At 39.2% G+C, this 22,819-nt stretch overlaps 1 protein-coding gene across 2 annotated transcripts; it reads left to right on the top strand.

Moving 5' to 3' along the window:
* The first annotated feature begins 23 nt into the window (after window positions 1-23).
* Window positions 24-14,640, top strand: LOC110381614 (UDP-glucosyltransferase 2). Of its 2 annotated transcripts, none has more exons than XM_021341962.3 (4): window positions 24-1,391; window positions 13,320-13,542; window positions 13,838-14,057; window positions 14,339-14,640. In XM_021341962.3, the coding sequence occupies exons 1-4, from the start codon at window positions 552-554 to the stop codon at window positions 14,619-14,621; spliced, it is 1,566 nt and encodes a 521-aa protein (XP_021197637.3). In that variant the 5' UTR covers window positions 24-551; the 3' UTR covers window positions 14,622-14,640. The 2 variants fall into 2 exon arrangements, with proteins under 2 accessions (XP_021197637.3, XP_021197638.3); XM_021341963.3 differs by lacking the exon at window positions 24-1,391 and adding an exon at window positions 11,442-12,403.
* The last annotated feature ends 8,179 nt before the right edge of the window (window positions 14,641-22,819 follow it).

The following is a 22,819-nucleotide window of genomic DNA, read 5'->3' as shown; positions in this document are numbered from 1 at the left end:
CCATGATAAGCCGTCACTGAAAATTCATTCTATTCTGTTACTACATCAACTTTAATAATGAATTATGTAAGAATTGATAGGGTGATCCCGTTCATTTATCAGATTTTATCAACTTATGAATACATTTTATCATAGTGAGCAATCTTTTATAGACCAATAAGCTAGGGATTGAAAGTAATTTTGATAAAACAGACGCTTAATATTGGGAAATGATAAGACTGATTTAATGAACGGAACCCGTTGCTCATGTTAAAAAAGAATTTGGATATGATAAAGAAGGCAATTGGCAACAAGATGATAATGATGAAGTAAATAGACAAGTACATAGTAAATGCCTTTAATGATGAAGACATTGTTTATGTATATAAATTGCTATTTTAGAGTATCGATTTAATCAAAAATACTTTTCAACAAACTTGATCAACAAAAATCCGATCGCCAAAACGTACGAGGAACGCCAATTATCGAGTGTTTATTAATGAAAAAGCAGTTTTGGTAAGATACCAAAATAAATTTCGATTTAGTATCTATATGATTTTGTAGCTGCTAACATGTCTGTGTCCGTATTAAATATTTTCATCGTGTGTGGTCTATTTATAAGTATCAATGAAGCTGCGAGGATCTTAGCAGTTTTTCCAGTGCCATCTATCAGTCATCAAGTAGTGTTCCGACCTCTTACTCAAGAACTTGCCAGACGAGGACATGAAGTCACGGTCATCACACCAGATCCTGTCTTCACAAATGGTGGAGGACCTCCCAACCTTACTGAAATAGACGTCCACGATGTCTCCTATAACATCTGGAAGGAAAGTTTCATAAAAGCAGCATCTAAAGGAGTCAAAGACGATTCCTATTCGCAAATGGAAATCATTATGAGCACATTCTCTATTGTGTTCGATGCTCAAATCAAGACTGGCGTAGTCCAAAATTTGATCAAAGATAAGAGTAAACAATTTGATCTTCTGCTATTGGAAGCTTGTGTGAGACCAGCGTTGGTATTCTCTCATATTTATAAAAACGTACCTGTGATCCTCGTAAGTTCACTAGGAGCGGCCCCAGGAAACTATGAAGTGATTGGAGCTTCAGAACATCCTATTCTTTATCCAAACCTTTTCAGAAAAAAGCTTTACAATCTCAGTTTATGGGAGAAAATTGGAGAACTGTATGAACATTACCGGATCGTGAAATTCTTTGAGAGTAATACCATTTTAGAGAATCAAGTCCTAAGAGACAATTTTGGTCCTGAGATACCATCTGTTCATGAATTGGGCAACAATGTTGACATGTTATTCCTGAATATAAATCCAATTTTTGAGGGAATCAGACCTGTTCCTCCATCAGTGGTTTATATGGGTGGCTTGCATCAGAAACCTGCAAAGGAATTACCAACAGTGAGTATTGTATTTTTTTTTTAATATTCCAATCGATTCTAGGTGATTCAGAATTATACTTGTTGTCGACTCCCTTATCATCCTTTTATTCAATGACACTTTAGGTCATTAGTACGTCCAACTGTAGTATGTTTCATTCATTTATAAATATTATTACCTCCCACTCACTTTCAATTTTTGATAGCAGTTCGTTGATCGCATTATTTTTATCAAATACACGTAGTTTGTTGACTTGAATATAATTTGCTTTATTTTACAAAGTAAAACAGTTATAAAATGCATTATTTTTGAGATAAGATATACATAATGAAACGTTGCTATCGAAATTTTTGCACGCGTTTATATGTAGATAGGTACAATTACAATATTGCTGAGTGCGAATGACGATACACAATCTCACCTTTGCCTTTTAACAGGTCTTAGTATCAGTCCTTGTAATAATATAAAATAATTGGTGCAGTCCCATGAAGATAAATAAAAAATAAGATAGGCTAACTTTCATACCTATACGAAGGTAATAAAGCCATCAAACGGAAAAGCGAGCCAGACGACACACGGGTCAAAACACAGTCAAAACCGACGTGTTTGGATGACTTTCCTGAGAGGGATTTTATAAAAAACTCCAGAAATGCCCATGCACCTGTTCTGTGAGGCTGCCTGTCCACCGGAGCGGAGCTAGGCTGCGGAGTGGAGAAACTGAGAAATATTAACCAATAGGATTGAGGAGCGGAGATTTCGTGCAATCCTATTCCTATTGATTAATATTTTTAAATGGGAACATTGCAGGGTCAGTCCGATTTAACAACAAATTCTTAAATATAACATCGACTTTTGCATTTGATTCAATTTTTCGGCTGGTTCCCTGCGGGCTGTCAAATAAAATTTACTCTGAAAGTTTAAAATCGTCGGACTGTCCAATCATCAACATGGCACAGAATGCAATACCAGTAAAATATTACAAGCACATTATGTTCAGCGGGCATCAATATTGACGGAAGTGTCTTTGTTTAAAGCAGCAGTCACGACATACACGCGCAATAAACGGCAATATAATGCACTTAAATGTTTAGTGCAATGCGGCCCATGTGATTCAATTCGTTTTGGAGAGAGCACCGAGTTACACCTCGAGCGTTGATTGCTCCTGCGATTATAAAAACCAACATACACTTTCATAAGTGTTATAGTTATCAGCACGGATAGGTTAGGTTGAGCTCTCGGCGGAAGAGTGGGGATCGCTTTGCGCACTGTACACTTAAGGCAATAAGCCAATAAATCACTTCTGCTCAGGTGAAGGTCAGGGCTCAATATCCTTGCCGATGATTATAACATCGATAAAATTCTTTGCAGGGGTTTTGATTTTATGCAGGGAGCAATCGACGATTGCATAACAGATGAAAAGAAAACTAAAACATTATGTCAAAACGAATATGGGTCGCACTTGCTAATAGACACATCTGCCATCACTGATCTAGGCTACCCGAATTGTGAGCCAAAAATTAAATTCCATAGCAAAAACAATAAAAGTAGGTGACAAGACTTATATGCTGGTAGGCATCATTAATATTAATATGCAGCAAAAACACTATACCACCTACGGCTTGACGGGGGAATTCTGATTTAAATAAGATAGCTTGATTAAAAACCACTCCTCTGTAACCATGGCAACAAAGATCACACCACATATCGTACTATATGCTGTATGTAGTATTTAGGAAATAATAAAACATGTCTAAAAACATGTTTATACATTGACTGGGTAATCAATAACTTCTTATTGATTCCTCTGATACTTTTGACTGCTTTTGGTTCCTTTTTTTTTAAAGTCTCCTTTTAAATAATATTTTAATTAGTGTGTCCTCCGTCGTTTTGAGTAATAAGATTATATTTTTTATCACTTTTATTATTTACTGATAATGTTTCGATGGACCTATCATATATATCTGATACGTGTTCTGATTATAAATTAGGGATTTCTACTGCAACTTTTTTTATGTTTTTTACTATTTGATTGGAGTGTGATGTGTCTACTTAGCACCGCGTATGGAGTTTGTGAATATTCCAAAATAAATATACACAATGTTATAAAACATGTCATATCAAAATCATATTCTTACAGTATATTAAAAGTATTCATTGTTATTCTTACCCAACTTCCACCTGTCTTTATATATTTAATTAGAGTCTGTCTACCAGGATAACAAAAATCGCGTATATCGGCTGGATACTTGGCCCCTTCCAAGGCCTATGTTCAGCTTTTTTTTATCGACGTAAAATCATCAAATGACCCCTCCCGCTGTGGGTTAGCAGCGGTGAGGGAGTGTCAGACTCTTACTGACTAAAATCGTCGTGTTCCGTCATAGGCCTTTTATGTACCAGGGCCGCGGTATCTCTTTCGAACAACCCGCAGCCCCGGCAGGCCTTGGCCCTGCTGGGCCCCGCTGGGGTTGCTGACGTCTCTTTGAGGAGCGCGTGGAACAACGCGCGCCGTCGACACGGGTCTGTCGTCTAGGAAGACAGAGGGACGATGAGCCACCCGAACTCACCGCCCACAGACCCACGCCTACGGTGGCCGGGAGTCATCTCGCGACACCCGGCGCCCATGGTGTCTACCTGGTCCAGCGCGGCGGCCGGGATGAGAGGTGCGAACTCTCTGGCGTTCCGCCTCCTCCTTCTCGAGCATGACCGCTTCGCAGAAGGAGGCGACGGCATCCCATTCCCTCGCCCCGACCATGGCCTGAACCAGGGCCGGACGCGAGAGGTCGCCGCCGCCCAAAGCCTCGACGAGGACCCGGCGGTGCCCTTCCCATGCGGGGCACACCTGGACTGTGTGGTCCACCGTGTCCTCGGGGCTGTCCGCACAATGGTGACACCCGGGCGCCTCCTCACGACCGATGCGGTGCAGGTACCTCCCGAAACAACCGTGTCCGGTGAGGACCTGCGTCATGCGGTACGTGAGGGCGCCGTGACTCCTCCCGAGCCACTCCTCAAAGAGGGACTTACCGCCACGATGGTGGCGTGCCCTGCACTGGGTTGCGATAGTCGCCCTCCAGGCCACCATGAGATCGCGCCGGAGCTCCGCCCGCTGCGCGACAACTTGCCGCGGCAACGGGGTTTCTCCCCGGCGCTGAGCCTCCTCGCGCCAGTCGTACAGGCGCAAGAAGACCCTCGCCTCCAGATCCCACGGTGGCAGTCCAGCGAGTAGGCCAGCTGCTTCGCGGGAGATCGTGCGGTACCCCCGGATTAGCCTAATGGCTATCACCCTTTGGGGCACGTTCAGGTAGTGCACAGCCCGCGGCCGTGCCGAACGTGCCCATACCGGGGCCCCGTAAAGGGCCATGGACCGCATGACCCCCGCGTAGAGTTTACGGCAGGGGGCGTTTGGGCCTCCCAGGTTGGGCAGGAGCCGCTTGAATGCAGCACCTGCCTTCTCCAGTTTGGGGCCCAAACGTCGGAAGTGCTCGACGAAGCTCCACCGGCCGTCGAGGACGAGTCCCAGGTACTTCATCGCCCTCTCGACGCCGATGGTAGCCCCCACCGTGACTTGGGAGCCTGAAGGTGGCGCGTTCCGAAGCCCATGAAAGCACATGGCCTCGGATTTGTGCAAGGCCACCTCCAGTCCCAGCAGCTGGATCCTCTCGATGACTATCGCAACCCCGCGCGTCATTATGTCGGCCGCCTCCTGGTGCGACCTCCCTTGTGCCAGAACCAGCGTGTCGTCAGCGTAGCAGACCACGCTGACGCCGCTAGGGAGGTCGGCGCGCAGCACCCAGTCGTAGCCGATGTTCCACAAGAGCGGCCCCAGTACCGACCCCTGCGGAACACCGCACGACATCTCTCGCCGGTTCCATTCCCCGTTGTGACCAGGGTAAATGATGGACCTATCCGACAGATAGGCCTCGACCACGCGACGAAGGTAGGTCGGCACCCGGTGATACCGGAGTGCCTCCCTGATGCAACTCCAGGGAAGGGTGTTGAAGGCGTTGGCGATGTCAAGAGACACCGCCAAGACGACCCCCGGGACACAGCATCCCCGTCGTGAGAGCTCTCACGCGCATGATGGCGTCCACCGTTGAGCGCCCCTTGCGGAAACCGAACTGGTGGTCCGCAAGGTCCGGCCCTATCCCCCCAAGGTGCGCGAGGACGTATTTCGGCTTAAATGATGACTCTATGATCTGTAAACTCCTATCACTACTTAATTAATAAACAGCTTTGCACTTATTAATTACATCTGTATGAAGATAAACATTAATTTACGTATCAAAATTCTTTGTGCACGACACTATGAAGAAGATACAAGCGTGCCGACTGCGTATGACTAAACGAAAAAAGAACAAACTTATAATTAGGATTTTTTCCGCGATACCGGAATGCATTCCGGACACATATGTATATGTTAATCAATGTGATAAAAATCGCTGAAGAGTATTAATGTTATATATGTATGTGCTTCATTATACTGTTACTGTTACAGCCTTTTTATCGTCCCACTGCTGGGCTCAGGCCTCCTCTCACGCGGAGAAAGATTGACCTATTTTTTTTTTGAAGTTGGAGATGTCTATTGTCACGACAATATTTAACAAACGTTGGAGATATAAATAATAAATATTTTTTTTTAACGTTACTACATAGTCACTTTGAAAAACAAAAAATAAAAACCTCTATTTTTAACAAATTATTATTTTTCTTGGCAAGGCTATGCTATAATATTTGCAAAATTGCATCATAAGCCGCAAGTGATGTCACATACAGAAACTAGATATATTGCGTACAATAAAACACATTATATGCTAACTAACTAAATTACCCAAATTCTTCAAGAAACCTGTTATTTTAATGTTTATAAAGATGCAAATGATAGCTCTACAGATAACGAAAAAATTAATGAATTATAAACATTAAAAAAATAATTAATTACCTAAATACTTTTTTCAGTATATTTATCCTCTGTATAATCAGAGGTTAAACAAATTGTTGAAGTAATTAAAATCTTCTAGAATAATCCTGATTTTTTTTTCATGATTTTACATACAATGTATACGAATCAAGTAAATTCATTAGTATATTATCATTAAATACACTACATAGTTACCATCGTAATTGCATCTATAAAACTAATGTAAATAACTCCAGTTAACAAAAATCCACCTTTTTTATGGAAATTCATCAAATGACCCCTTCCATAAGGGTTAACTTCTTGAGGAAGTAACTGACTAAAACCCATCATGTTCCTTCTTACGCCCTGTTGTGTAATGAGTTTTTATATGAATAAATCAGTTGTTGTCAAGCACTGACGTCTATTACTACATGGTGACAGCGGTGATGAAAATTTTTTCAAAATTTATTATAAAATACGTATTTTGGTGCAATTTTATCGACAAAAATAATGGAACACGCTCGCCCACCATCCGAGTTGAGTTTGGACGGCGGTCCTGCAAGCCGCGCAGAGGCGTGGAAACGGTGGCGACAACAACTCACGCTGTTCCTGAAAGCTTCGGGTGCCTATTGTAAGACTCTTCAGGTTGTAGAGGTTGAAAGTGTCTCTAGTATACTCGTTAGAGAAAAACCAGTTTACTAATTCAGTTAACAATGAGCATTTATTCTCAAGTTTCACAAATTCGTATGTATTATTATCTAAATCAAACACAAAATTACCACCATTCAAATCCCTCACTCAACATGCCAACCCCGACCAGCTAAGTCCCGTCTTTTATTCCCCTTCTTTTGTTTATCTTTTTTTTTAAAGAAACCCGCGTTGCGTCTGACGTCAGTTGTCAGTTGCCAGTTTTACAATCGAAAGAGTTTTAAACACATTAAATTGTAAAACCTTACACTATACAGAGACTGCTGGGGTTCAGGCGAGTCTACTGGTAAATTTAATTGGTCCGGAAGGTTTTGACATATACCAAACATTTACGTTCGATAAGGAGGAGGATCGAGATGATATCAAAATTTTACTTGAGAAGTTCGATAGTTTTTTTGTTTCAAAATTAAATATTACACTAATTCGATACAAATTTTTCACTCGGAACCAAGAGGAAGGCGAATCAATCCAACAGTATGTTACTGCGTTACGCCTCCTTTCGAAAAATTGTAACTTCAAAGAGCTTGAGGACGAATTGATCAAAGATAGAATTGTGTGTGGCATTCGAAGTTTAAGGGTGAGAGATCGGCTGTTGAGATGTGAGGATCTGAATCTCGACAAAGCTGTAAAACTATGCCAAGCCGAGGAAATATCCAGGGAATCCGAGCAGCAGATGGATGCTGTTGGCACGAGTTCGGGAGTGGCGCAGGTGGACGTGGTTGGCGCGCAGCGGCGACGAGGTCGCGGGAGTGCCGGTGGCGGCCGGCGAGGCGCGCGCAGGGGCGCAGCGCCCAGCCCGCATCTATGTGCTCGCTGCGGGGGCCTGTCACCGCGCTGTCAGGCTGGAAATTGTCCAGCGAATCAATGCACGTGTTTCGTGTGTGGAAATCGTGGTCACTTTGCGAAGGTGTGCAAAGCGAATGCGTTTTATAAAGGTGGTGGTACAGCGCGCGTATGCGACATCAAACACCGAAGTGAGTCAGAGTCGGATGATGGTGATTCATTTTTTATTTCCATGATTGAGGGGAACAAACGACTAGGTGAGTGGTTTGAAGTATTATCGTGTGGCAGTGGTACCGAGAAGTTCAAACTTGACACTGGTGCCGACATAAATGTTATGTCATTTGAGAGATTTTTAGAATTAGGTTTAAATGTTAGCATTTTGAAATGTAATAAAGTTATAAAGTTACAATCTTACAGTGGCGATGTAATACCGGTAAAGGGAACGTGCTATATAGCTTGTGTTTATAAAGGTAAACAATATGAACTGAAATTTGCTATAGCCGATATGAAATGTCAGAGTGTGTTGGGACGGATATCGTGCATACAATTGAATTTGATTAAGCGGATTCATTCATTAAATTTGTCTCAATATGATGACTTGTTCGATGGTATAGGATGTTTGCCTGGTAAATATCACATTGTGATAGATAAGTCAGTACGGCCTGTCATCTCAGCAGCGAGGAAAATACCACTGAGTTTACGGGACCAGTTGGCGGAAGAGCTCAAGCGAATGGAAAGATACGGGGTGATCAGAAAGGTCACACATCCAACTGACTGGGTGCATCCTTTGGTCATAGTCGCTAAGAAAAATAATACTATTCGTGTTTGTCTAGACCCGCGGGAGCTGAATCGCGCAGTTCGGCGCGCACACTTTCAGCTGCCCACCGTGACCGAGCTGGCGGCACGCCTGCACGGCGCCACGCACTTCTCCGCTGCTGGACGCTAACTCCGGTTTCTGGGCGGTGCAGCTTGATCAGGAGAGTGCTGACTTATGCACGTTTATCAGCCCATTCGGGAGGTACCAGTTCTTACGCTCACCATTCGGAATAAATTGCGCTTCGGAAGTGTTTCATGGTAAGATACGCCAGCTTCTAGAAGATTTGGAGGGCGTTGATAGTTTTATTGATGATATTATAGTCTGGGGAAAAGATAAAGAGGAGCACGACAGAAGACTTGATGCTTTATTAAATAGGGCTCGTGAGATAAATTTAAAATTTAATAAAGCTAAGTGTAAGATAGGAGTTCGGGAGGTAACATATTTAGGGCATATATTTGATCGGAACGGCATGAGGCCGGATTCCAATAAAGTAAAGGCTATAACGGAAATGCCAGCGCCTACGTACAGAAAAAGTTTAGAACGGTTTTTGGGTGCCGTCAATTACTTGTCTAAGTTTATACCAAAATATTCTGAATTGGCATTACCACTAACTAACCTCCTTCGTAAAGACGCGGAGTGGTTGTGGGAGTGCGCTGAGCGCAGTGCATTTCAGAGTTTGTGTCGAGCGGTGAGCAGCGCGCCGGTGCTGGCGCTGTACGACGTGAGCGCGCCGGTGCTGGTGTCGGTGGACGCGAGCGCGCACGCGCTGGGCGCAGTGCTCATGCAGGCGGGCCGCCCCGTCGAGTTCGCGTCACGCACGCTCACCGACACGCAGCGCCGGTACGCGCAGGTTGAGAAGGAGCTCCTTGCCATTGTGTTTGCATGTGAGAGGTTCCATCAATATATTTTTGGGAAGAAACGTGTTGTTGTTGAATCCGATCATAAGCCATTGGAGAGTATTTTTAAAAAGCCGTTGATGTCCGTTCCAGCACGCTTACAAAGAATGATGTTAAGAATACAAGGGTATGATTTAATTGTGAGCTATAAACCGGGAAAGTACATGTTTATTCCCGATACACTGTCGCGTGCACCGTTGCCTGATTTATATGAGGATAATATAATGAGTAAAAATATAATGTATCAGGTAGCGATGATTGTTAATAACATTCCTATTTCATGCAATAAACTATGTGAAATAAAAAAGGCATCTCGCGATGATAGAGAAATAAGCGAGCTTATCAAGTGCATTAACTCGGGTTGGCCGGATCACAAATGTAAAGTAGAGGATGTTGTTAAGCCCTTTTGGTCTATGAAAGATGAATTGTATGAAGTTGATGGTGTGGTGTTTAAAAACGATATAATTTTAATACCTTCTTCTTTACGGGGTGAAATGTTACGGGTCGTTCATGAGGGCCACCAGGGTATAGACCGCTGTAAGCGCCGAGCGCGCCAAGCAATATTTTGGCCAAACATTTCTCGTGACATTGAGTTATTTGTTAAACGTTGTTCTATATGCCAGGAATGTTTAAATTCGCCTGCCAAGGAACCATTATTACCTGTGGAGATTCCATCGATTCCGTGGAATAAAGTTGCATCTGATATTTTTGAATGGAAGAGAAAGTATTTTCTTTTGATTGTGGATTATTATTCTAGCTATGTGGAAGTTTGTGAGTTACCGAATATAACGTCGGCAAGCATTATAAAAGAAATTAAGCAAATATTTGCGAGGCATGGCATTCCTGAACTACTTGTCACAGATAATGGCACACAGTACTGCAGTCGCGAGTTTAGACGATTTGCACGGGAGTGGGGGTTTACTCACATAACATCATCTCCTAACTATCCCCAATCAAATGGGAAAAGTGAGCGCGCAGTTCAGACTGTCAAGTCAATGCTGATTAAATGTTTAAGAGATAACAGTGACTTTCAGCTGGCCTTACTTAATTATAGGAATACTCCAAGAGATGGTCTTAGTTCCCCATCACAGTTACTAATGAGCCGTCAGTTAAGATGTAAGTTACCAGTTAGTGTTAATATGTTAAAACCAAAAGTAGTTGAGGAACATGAAACAATGTTGCAGAAGCAAATTAAAGCAAAAAAATTTTCTAAAAGGTGGTTCGATAGAAACACTAAAGTTCTTCCGGAACTAAAATGTGGAGACGAAGCTATTTGTTTAAATGGGAAAAATAAAAGAACAAGATGTAAAGTTATAGGGCAAGCGGGATTTCCTCGTTCTTATTTTGTTGAGACAAGCTGTGGCAATAAAGTAAGGCGCAACCGACGACATTTGATAAAATGTGAGCCAATCCCGGTGGCAATCGATGTGGCACCTGCTTCCTCTGATCAGGAAAGAGGTATTCAACCTAATGAGAAAGATGCAGCAGGTCCTTCAGTAACCTCGAGCGGAATCCCGCCTGGTCCATTGACTAGGGCAAAAGCTAAACTATTTACTAGTATTGAATCTTTATTTTAGAGTCTTGTTTCATTTTAATTTTCTTTCAATTAATTGTGTTAGGTTTTTGTTCCCTGAGAATTTTAAGAGTTATGTTATTTTAAGATTTATGTTATTTAAAGATTTATGTTATTTTAAGGGGGGAAGTGTATGTGTGTTATGTTCTTAAAAGGGGAGTTGTTGTGTAATGAGTTTTTATATGAATAAATCAGTTGTTGTCAAGCACTGACGTCTATTACTACACGCCCGTTCAAACAATCCCACAGAACCACAAACACGAATCCACTTTACTTTTTTTTGTGAAAAAGATATAAAGTAATTGCTAAAGGTAAAAGAATTTAGCCAAATGATAAACTGAATGTTAGGTTTCTAAATAAAAATGATAAGACCAACTGCAAAATAATCAACGAACTTCGCACGGCACCCTTGACAATGACATCGTGTCAACGGAACCCTGAGAAAACTTATAAGGGCAAATGCATACTTAAACCGTCTCAGAAACAAAATAACTTCAGTATCTTAGTATTACTGCGGCCGCTATCATGTCGCTTCCAGTATTATATCTCTTAGTTACGTGTATGTTAATAAGTTCGAACGAAGCGGCGAAGATACTAGCTGTGTTCCCAGTGCCATCTATCAGTCATCAAGTAGTGTTCCGACCTTTAACTCAAGAACTAGCCAAGAGAGGTCATGAGGTCACCGTCATCACACCAGATCCTGTCTTCAAGAAAGGAGAAGTTACTTCCAATCTAACAGAAATAGACGTGCATGATATTTCTTATAACATTTGGAATGAGAATTTTATCAAAGCTGCATCTAAAGGGAATAAGGAAGACATGTATACGCAATTGGAAATTATTCTAGACACTCTTGTTGAAGTATTTGAGGCACAACTCAAAACTGATGAAGTGAAAACACTGATTGATGATAAGAGTAAAAAGTTTGATCTTTTGTTGGTAGAAGCTTGTGTTAGACCAGCGTTGGCATTTTCTTATATCTACAAGAATGTGCCAGTGATTCTTGTTAGTTCGTTAGGAGCGGCTCCGCTAAACTATGAATTGATAGGAGCAGCCGATCATCCAATTCTGTACCCCTCAGTTTTAAGACAGAGACTACACAACTTAACTACATGGGAGAAATTTACAGAACTGTACAGTCACTATCGTATAATGAAAATCTATGAAAATAATGGTGTTCTAGTAAACAAAGCCTTCAGAGACAGGTTTGGTCCTGAGATACCAACTGTTGATGAATTAGGAAATAATGTCGATTTGCTTCTTTTGAATGTGCATCAAATATTTGAAGGAATTAGACCCGTTCCTCCATCTGTGGTTTACATGGGTGGCTTGCATCAGAAACCTATAAAGGAATTGCCAAAAGTGAGTACTTTTTATACAGCAAATGGGCATTTCACATCGTCTATTTTTCTATATTCATTGTATCATAGTTTATCAAGCGATTTTTTCTATTCTTATTCGGGCAATAACTTTACTGTCTACTTCTTCTTCCTGCCCTGTTTCTTCTAATTTATTGTTGTTGTCTACTACTAATGTATAAAACTGTTTTTTTTTTGTTTGGTATTAGGTAAGGGGGAATCATCTATTTCAACAACATTATGTATTTCTCATGTCATTGTCTATAAGATATCAATGCATCCTACTTCTTAAAATCTTTTATACTTAGGTACATGATGTTTCGGCACAACTGACTATCAAAATCTGCTTAGTAACTGGTTATTAAATAGCGCCAAATTTTACGGAAAAAAACTAACATATAACATAATTTGTATTTATTTTGACCTTGACTTGACCACGCTATAATTGAATGATACAACTTACATAATACTTCCTTGTGTCTCATATTACATACACTTATTACATTAGTAGGTAATTGATGATTAAATGCTATTACTAGATATTTGAGATAACTGACACTAGGACTGGTTAGTTGAGTAAATCTGCAGTGATAACAAGAAAAAGGTCATTAGTGTTATCATTCGATATAGATCATAGTTTCTGCCGGTTTAATCCATAAGTTACAAAAAAGACATGGTACTCAGAGAATAATAATTCAGTTCAGTTAACGAAGAATATTTTATTCATAACTAGCCAATGGTTAAAAGATACAAATATATATAACATAAATGTAGGCTCAGTAAATAGATTGTCTAACTTTAAAAGCATTAATTAAATGGAATCCTAGAACGCAGCTATGCCAAAAGATACTGCACCAAATGTTAATTCATCATAAGTCGTATTATCATCAGTTTTCTAATTCATACTTGTTTTGTTTCAGGACCTGAAGACCTACTTAGACTCTTCAAAGAACGGCGTTATTTACATCAGCTTTGGTACCAACGTGGCTCCTTCAATGCTGCCTCCAGAAAGGATTCAAATTCTCGTCAAAGTTTTCTCACAGTTACCCTACGATGTTCTTTGGAAATGGGACAAAGATGAACTGCCTGGACGGAGTAAGAATATCAGAATCTCCAAGTGGTTACCACAGTCTGATCTACTCAGTAAGTTTTTAAGTCCGATATCCAATAAGAAATAGTGCAAGCCGAGTGAGAGAAGTGGAGAAGTGGTCGGGTGGTTTTTTTTAAATATATTTACATTGAGGAGAAAAGATAACACTAACGAAAAGATACCACGATTTTGAATTGATAATAACTAACGGTGATAATGGTAATGAATTTAAAACCGTTTCTTGACCGTGCTACTGACGTATCACGAGAACCTGCAACAGAACTATGAAATAAAAACCTTTGACACTGACTTCAACAGGTACTCAAATATTCATTATTTATCTTTCAGGACATAAAAAAGTAAAACTATTCATAACACAAGGAGGTCTACAATCAACAGATGAAGCTATAACAGCAGGAGTACCTCTGATTGGTGTTCCAATGTTGGCAGACCAGTGGTTCAACGTGGAGAAATATGTGTATCTGAAAATTGGACTGCAATTAGATCTAGAAACACTTACTGAAGAACAATTTAGGAATGCTATTTATACTATTGTTGGTGATGACAGGTTTGTAAAATTCTGCACATGTTTTTCATTCTTACATAAGAAAATATAAACGGACGAGTTCATGAAGAAAATATCAGTGGTTAGTCAATTGATGGAAAGGTCATAACAGGACACGCTACACCGCTTTGTCACGCTGGTATTTTTAGCCCATCGTCTTTTTAAGAGTAAACTCATTAAAGCTGCATCAATCAATCAAAAAATCTCACAGTCTCAATTTAACGCCCAAATTGAAAAACAGTCTCTTAAAAGGCCTCCTAATTAATTTGGTCTCACGTTTTCAGTTACAAACGTAACATCGAAAAACTTCGAAGCGTGATGGAAGATCAGCCTATGAAACCATTGGAGCGCGCGGTGTGGTGGACGGAGCACGTGCTGCGTCACGGCGGCGCGCGACATCTGCGCTCTCCCGCCGCCAACATGTCGTGGGCAGAATATTTAGAGCTAGAATTAGTACTAATCGTATTAGCAGGATTACTCACTGTTCTCACAGCCATTTTTGGTGCTATTTATGCTCTATGTAGATGTTTTACCAAAGAAGTGAGTGTTAAACATAAGAGCCATTAAAATCATTTTAGAGCGTTTAGTTTTGTCTTTTCATGTTTAGCTGTGTTTTCGTACTTAGGTACAGTTAGCTGCAAAAATACCAGTTTTGGATAAGACAGTGTAGTTGTGTTTAATTAATTGCACCTGATTACACATGTACTGTATTATTAATTCAATTATGACAAAAATGCGCAATTCCTGCTTCTGAAGTATAATTTTATCTTTCAAACTGAACATATCATGTCACTTTTCAAGTATCAAGTATGTTTGCCAGGATATTGAGTGCACAAAAACTGCGTGTCAACTTGACACTCAAATGGCATCCTCAGATAAGAAGTTTGCCCTTACCACAATACTCATTTGTAGGTTCGTTTAATTCCAAGATATACTAAATGCGTTCAATTCTCCCTTATCTATATAATGGGCAAAGGAAACTTTACTCATGAACGGAACTGGCGTGGCCTTAATGCAAGCGTGAAAATGATTATGATTGTGATAATTTTTGATGTATGGTAATGTGCGTTTTTTGGAATATAGGGGCAGGAAAGGAGCCCTTGTTTTTATGTTTTACCTGTAGGTATGTATATTTTGGCTACCTGTTAAGGTGGATTGCAACATTTAACTGATTACCAGCCGTCATTCCAATTGCCGTCCATTGGTTAAATCGTGGATATAACGGCTGTCAACTCTTAGACTGTCACTGGCGTAGCGTTCGTATCTGAAAGCTAATTCTGAAGCTGCTCACCTTTTTTAAGAGATTGAAAATCATCAGCAAGGTTCCAGTGTGTCCAGCAGAAGGGAGAGCGAGTATCCTTTCATGCATAAGTTATGTTACGAAAGTAATAAAGTGAAAAAATATGTTGACACCATTGACAGTCAACATCGAAGGGTCGATAGCCCCCAAAACAAGTTTAGGGTCTCGTTTTATTATGTCAATTCAATGACGTCTTATACCAGTTTCATAATCGGTTAACTGTTTTTCAATTACCGAGTAATATTGCACAAATTGACTTTTACGTTGCCGCTATAGCTAACTGGTTTTTGGGTCTTATATCACTCGAGTTATTACCCTGGGTATTTTGAAAAAAAAAAAACAGGAAGGGATTCGTCATGTTGAGATGGTCCACTCATATAATATACTGGCATCACCAAGCGCCTGCTTTGCTTTCCATGCGAGTGCCACATGACATAGCTACGTGCTCGTCCTCACTTCCTTATATTTCATGAATCCTGGTGATCACTAAACCAATGAATCATTCCCCGATTTTCCTAATTTTACTTAAGCCACATGCGATTCACTGCGACTGAGATCCAATCACGACTCAATTACGATTGAAGCGTATGTGGCATTCCGCTATTTTGTCTTTGAAATAAACGTTTTTATCCTTTTCTGTCATTTAATAATGAATCATTTTGTCTACAAATGATTTACGATTGCAATATAGAGCAAACCACCGTATAGACCAAAATCACGAAAATGGCAGACCAATCGTAAACCAATCGAATGTCGTTGGAATACGATCGGTCTTAATTAGTAGCAGAATGCCCGATATGGTTAAAACTGCTATTGCGATTCAATTTCTATTCAATTTGACATAGCTTAGGAGAATCGGGCCCCAGTACAAGCGATATCAACAATCTCGCTTATACTGAGACCGCGTAGTTCTAACGTCTTTTATATTAAGTGAGACTCTAAAAACACGATATCTATAGAATATTATTGGTTTTGTTTAACTTCGTTAAGTGTTTTGCTTATCTTTCTTGTTGTGAATTAGAAAATAATTCAATATTAACTTTTACTTCTGTCCTAAGACATTTGGAAGCTAAATGGTGCTCTGATTATTTTGGTAGGCGTTTAAGTACAATTGTGGCGAAATTAAAGTGTACCTAGTTGAAATTCTCGCAATAAATATGTATTTAATCCAATTTCTAAGTTATTTTTGCCCATGTAGTGTTTGTAAAAATGAATTAATAAAAATAGAATAGAAATAACCCAGAATTTACTCGTATATTGACTGCCACTTTTTTCAGGGACAAATTATTTTGGCACAAAGTATACATGTATGTTTGCATGTAAAATTATTTTTTCCTCCTACAATCACAGTTAAGGTATTTTTATATCAGGAATATTTTGCTTATTTAAGAAGCCCTTCAACTGCGATTGTTCTTGTTTTCTCAGTTCAATTATTGTTCCGTGCAGCAGTTTTTTTGATTTGTTTTACTATAGGTCCATACGTTTATTGACAAAAAAAATCAGTCGTATTAAATTATTATTTTGTATATACTTGGGTATGTTTTTAAAAGAGTTTTGCTTTTTTTTTCCTGGAAACCCACCAGAAAAGCTCAATCAAATGAAGTCACCAGATTTTTTGAGTTCAGAATTACAAAACCAGAGTTAACTTCATTCTGATAGCTGAAAGAATATTCTTACAAAGTTAAAACTCTTTCGAAGTGATACTCGGAGGATATTATCTTACTAAAAACTTTGACCTCTTGTTAAACTAACCTTAACTTCGAGTAGGTAAACTTTAAACTGATAGTTTAGTACCTTGCTGACGGCTCGTGGTTAAATAATGGCTTAACTTAGCTTTTATTCGGTTTTGCTTGCTCAGGTTGTTGTATGGATGGGTGGTTTTTTTATCATCAAAGATGAACTGCCTGAAAGATGACATTACCAAGAAGGGAGTGAGACATATTGCTCCGACCCCAAATAAAATAGGGAACAGAGCAGGATGAATAGTTCTAGCAGTTCTAGTAAATCACAAGGCCTTCTAAAACTACTGAACTGATTCAAATTACTCCTAGTCTTGCACCTCAAAGCCTTGAGCCTGAAGGGTGTGGCTTCTTTCGGTGCAACGCAAATATAAATAAAATAGAAATAATAAAAATAAATAGAAATAAATCAGGCATGAAAGGAACAAATCTATGTTTAGAATTGATAAGCAAAAAACATCCAAAATATTTCTTCAAATCTTCCAAAAATGTACAGAGCAGTCCTGGAGCTCGTTAAAAGAAATCATACAATTTTTTTACCGTCCAATTATTCAAAGTTCAGAAACTTAGTTCGCGAGGTAATTTCCCGAGTATTTTTTTTTGCAAAATAAATTGGATTCCTTTGTCCTCCGAAATTTTACGGCCTACTTACATAATGTTAGTCGAAAATTCGGAGTTGGATAATCTTATGTCGTCTGCCATATTTCGAGGGGACCTAAACCTAGGACAGGACATAACACAAAAGTTTTTACAGATATGAAGTCTTTAAAGGCAGCACCAAATTGTGATGATGCTGATGCATTATCATCACCTTCAAGCTCCATCAGCTGCATGTTTAATCAAATAACAAGTCATAGTGTTAGAGTTTTCTCAAATATTATGTCAGACGGCTTCTGAAGTGGAGTTGTAACAACGAAATCAAAATAAAAAATCATTTATTCAAACTTGGCTGCAAGACAGCACTTTTTGAACGTGAGGAATCTACATAAGACAGCCCCCAAAACGCCACTTCCTATGTGTTTTTGCTGGGAAGAGGAAGTGGCGCAACCAACTCCCCTTGTCTCCTTTTTTAATTATATAGGTATTTAGCTTAGTTTTAGGTTTATCATCATCATCATCATCTCAGCCATAGGACGTCCACTGCTGAACATAGGCCTCCCCCTTAGATTTCCAGATACCTGTTGGAGGCGACCTGCATCTAGCATCTTCCGGCGACCTTTTAGATGTATACTAAGTTGTAAATATGCTGTAAATTAAGGTTAAGACATATGTATGTATTATATTACAATCACTGCAATGTAATTGAAACTTAACTAGGAAATCTTGGCATGTCAAACAATACTGTCGAGTCTAATTTATCCTTCGATGTTACGAATACGTTAACCTAAATACATTACAACAGTCGTACTTAAGCCACAGATTTAGTATTTAACAGAACAATGGATAGTTCAGTTAAGATATACAGAAATAGCTTTAGATAGAAACTTAATGAATTTCTTGCAGTTGCGTTAGCGGTACATTGTGTTTAATGTTATATGACTTTAGTTAAATCAGGGGTGGTACACACTTAATGAGAACTAAGGGATTGTTCACACCAAACGTATTGTCCGCCGCTGACTGTGAGTATACTCACTGTCTGCCCCAGTCTGAACGTCGACTCAATCTGCAGTACGCGTACTCACCAAGCCGACAATAGGCTATAGCGTACGATGCGCTACATGTGTGAACAAAAGAATAGGCTCGTGTAGGTTCACACTAGATGCGTACGCTGAGCGGCTGACTATTCTACACATAAAAGGGCTCAGTATTTGAAGTTGCTCGTAGTATTTTATAAACGACCGGTTTCCCGCGGTTTCACCCGCGTCCCGTGGTAACTACTGCCTGTACCGGGATAAAATATAGCCTATGTTACTCGTGGATAATGTAGTTTTCGAATGGTGAAAGAATTTTTAAAAACGGTCCAGTAGTTTTTGAGCCTATTCATTACAACCAAACAAACAAACAAAGTTTTCCTTAGTATAGATAAAACTAGCGTAATTTATTTTTTTCAAATCAGACGTTTTACTGATATTTCAATTAAATGATGCGCATTCAGATAGTTGCCATTTGCGAAGCTCTAGAGGAAGACGAAAATAATAAAAAGAAGAGATTGTGGGTACATCCCTTAAATTTGAAGAGATGTTTTCTTGGTCAATTTCATACTTTATATTTCGAATATAGACTTTATCCAAATAAGTTCAAGAAATATTTTCGTATGACAGTAAAACATTCGATGAGTTACTATCTTTAATATGTTTAAGTTTATATAAAAGGGACACTAATTATCGACGTGCTGTACCGAGGCGCGGCGGTGCGTACGCGGCGGAGCGGCGCTATTCGGCAACTGCGTCCGCGTAGCCAATCCGCGTCCGCCGTGCATAGTCGCGTAGTAAAATAATCGGCCACTGAGAGTCAGCTACAACAGACGACGTAACAGCGTATAGTCGGTTCGGTGTGAACGACAATTTCAATATATATGGAAAAGCAATAAACTGCGTAACGCGCGCTCACAGTCAGCGGCCGACAATACGTTTGGTCTGAACGATGCCTAAGGAGTGATTAAGCAAATAGCCCAATATAACCTTATGATTGTATTGTTTTTTTTTTAAGTCGCTACATTTATTAGTCAGACTATGTATTAGTGTCAGACTAAAGCCCTGCCTTAGCTGCGCCCAGGGTATGTACCTACACATTAGATATTTATTTATTTATTTTTTTTGTGAACACACATAATAAAGAAAGATGACAGGAAAGAAACTTAAATATATAGATACTTAAATCTTCCCCATGAACTTCTTTGGCTATCGTCGAAAACCTCATGAAATGTAGTGTATTATTTATTGTAAACAAAGAGACAGATGTGGCCGTGTCTTTATTTTGTAAATACGTAATGATTACTTTCTCCCAAAATATGCTGCCAAGATTTCACAGATACCCAATATCTTTTTCAGTAGAAATTCGAGGCTAATATTAAATGTTGGCCATCCTTACTCGGCCATTATTTGTGGCATTTCCTCTCTTACAAAGGGTGCTGTCGGCATAGACATTGTTGCGGTCAGACCCACAAATGTAATTCTTTCTGCTGTCCGCTTTAAGTTATGGCGACCGAATCTATTTTGATTCTGGTTTGTAGACGACATGTAGATAGATAGATTGTTCTTTATTATAAACCATAAGACGTTATTATCTATACTGGAAATTATAGACACAAAGATAGGTGCGATTGGCGGTCTTATCGCTAGGGAGCAATGTCTTTCAGACAACCTTTGGATGAAGTTTAAATATAGGAATAAATGATGGGCAGTCTAATATGTAGGTATATACTTACTATATACATCTAGACAATATTGTATTATGGTGAAATGCCACCAACATTCTTAGCGCATATTTGCACTTGGAAAAAAATGCGTAAGCATACATGCTCGACGGACAAAAAAAAATAATTTAGACAAAAGTAAACTTAGTTACAGACAAATTTTCACCAACACTACAACAGCGCGTAAAACCTACTATCCCACCCAAAACAAAAATGTGAAAGACTGCCAAGTTCGATAATATGGGAATGCTTCGCCTATAAAAGAAGTGAGATCTGAATAAGTACCAAGTTCCATACACATACCCCAGTTAAAAATAGTTACTTTTTAATGATGTTACTTGGCAAGTTTTAATAGAAAATTATATACTTGATTCATTGCGTTTAGTAGGTTTATAACAAGGTGTGTGAAAACTTGCCAAGTAACATCATTAAAAAGTAACTATTTTTAACTGGGGTATGTGTATGGAACTTGGTACTTATTCAGATCTCACTTCTTTTATAGGCGAAGCATTCCCATATTATCGAACTTGGCAGTCTTTCACATTTTTGTTTTGGGTGGGATTTCATTTATTTTTGTAAGGTTGTTTATTTTATTTTTTTCTTATGATGAACTTAGTTAAAGAAATGTCTCATAAATACTATCTTTCAGATTTTTTAATATGCACTATATTTCTTACTAAGAAATGAACTAGATTAACTAAATGGACTAGATTTACCAACTGACTGACATGACATGTTATCATATATTATGTTCGTGGATCAAAGTTACACATTCGTTATTTTCGAAAGTGATTCACACTTGGCCGTTTTCAGATTTTTACTTTACTTTGACTAAATACAAACCTTTGCAACGAATTTCAGATCGGTACAACCATTCGAAGATATATTATATGTAAATATAGATAAATTTAGTTCATTTTAGTTCCTTAGGGGTATAAATTTACACCAGGTATAAAACACCTTCATTATTTTGAAACCGACTCACACTTGGCCATTTTCAGATTTTTCCCTTTACTTTGACATAAAGACCTACCTCCATGCCAAATTTCAAGTCAATACGACCATTGGAAGTGGTCTAGGTTTTTGATGAGTGAGTCAGTCAGTGAGTGTATAGTAAAAATAGCGATTTTCTGACGTCAATATCTCAAGACCTACAATAGGTATATTAATGAAATTTTGTATTTTAGATAAGTGAGGGGGTCTCAACAGATACTAGAAATTTGATATGCGTAAATAAAATAGATTTTGAGTTACAGGGGGGTCGAATTTGGCCCGAAATGGTTCGTGTAATATAACCCACGGCCGGTGTGTCGCTTTTTTTGCTCGAACTTGGCGGACACACTGCCGTGTGTCTAGATTTTCCATAAAAAAATCCTTATTATCCAAACAAGTACCTACATTATAATTTAATTACATGGCAACTCCAACGTACTTTCCCTTAAGGTTTCATAGATACCAATGCTTCATGTTACGAAGTACAAAGTTCGTAACACATCATTTATTAGGAAGTCCCTTGGTAAAACATTGTTGGGTCAAACCCTCAAGCTAGAGATTTGACTTCGCCGGTAAAAGGGCGTAAGTACACCTTATGAAAGAAGGATCATCTTAATTTCACGTTATTTACCTACGTATACAAATATAGTAAAGAAGAAAAAATATTATTTGCACTCTAATTGTAAAAATCTTTCACTGTTGAGTGTTGGTACGGGAAGAAGTTTCCACGGGAAGCAGGTGAACCCGCAGGAAACGGGAAAACAGGAAACAAAATAATAATTTACTACCGGTATACCTAATAATGATGAGAAAAACTGACAACACAACGTTTAAGATTAAAACATATTTCGACTGCATAAAAATTCACATGAAAACATCATAGCTATGAATATAAATTGAAAAGTAAGAAAAGGCTTCAATAATTTTACCAGGGTACCAAGCATACCGATACAGATTTTTCCCCGAAAAAGGCAATATTAAATAAATAATTGATTAACAATTTGCAAATTGGCAAATAAAAAATACATAAAACCTTATTCGCACGGAATATCGGTAACACACAGAATTGCCGTTCAATTTCACCGAATAAAAAAAGTTGCCACAAAACGTTCCAAATTCAATTATCTTGACCGCCAATGGCCGTTACTGTTAGAGCATTTAAACAACTGGAGCCGCCATGACCACAAATCTGTGTGTGAAAAAGTAGCTGATGTTCATTTGTTTTTGATCACACGACTAAATTGTCGAACATAAGAATGATGCACACATGTACATATGCGTATGAGCGACACTCTCATACCATAGGCAGAGAGGAAGGCACGGCAATGGCTTATCCAGTTGGTTTAACTATCTAAGTTACTGAACATTTTCAATGCAC

The sequence above is a fragment of the Helicoverpa armigera genome, chromosome 24 (assembly GCF_030705265.1).
Source record: "Helicoverpa armigera isolate CAAS_96S chromosome 24, ASM3070526v1, whole genome shotgun sequence".
Lineage (NCBI taxonomy): Eukaryota > Metazoa > Arthropoda > Insecta > Lepidoptera > Noctuidae > Helicoverpa > Helicoverpa armigera.
The sequence above is the reverse complement of the archived record's forward strand: the minus strand, read 5'-3'. Positions and strand labels throughout refer to the sequence as shown.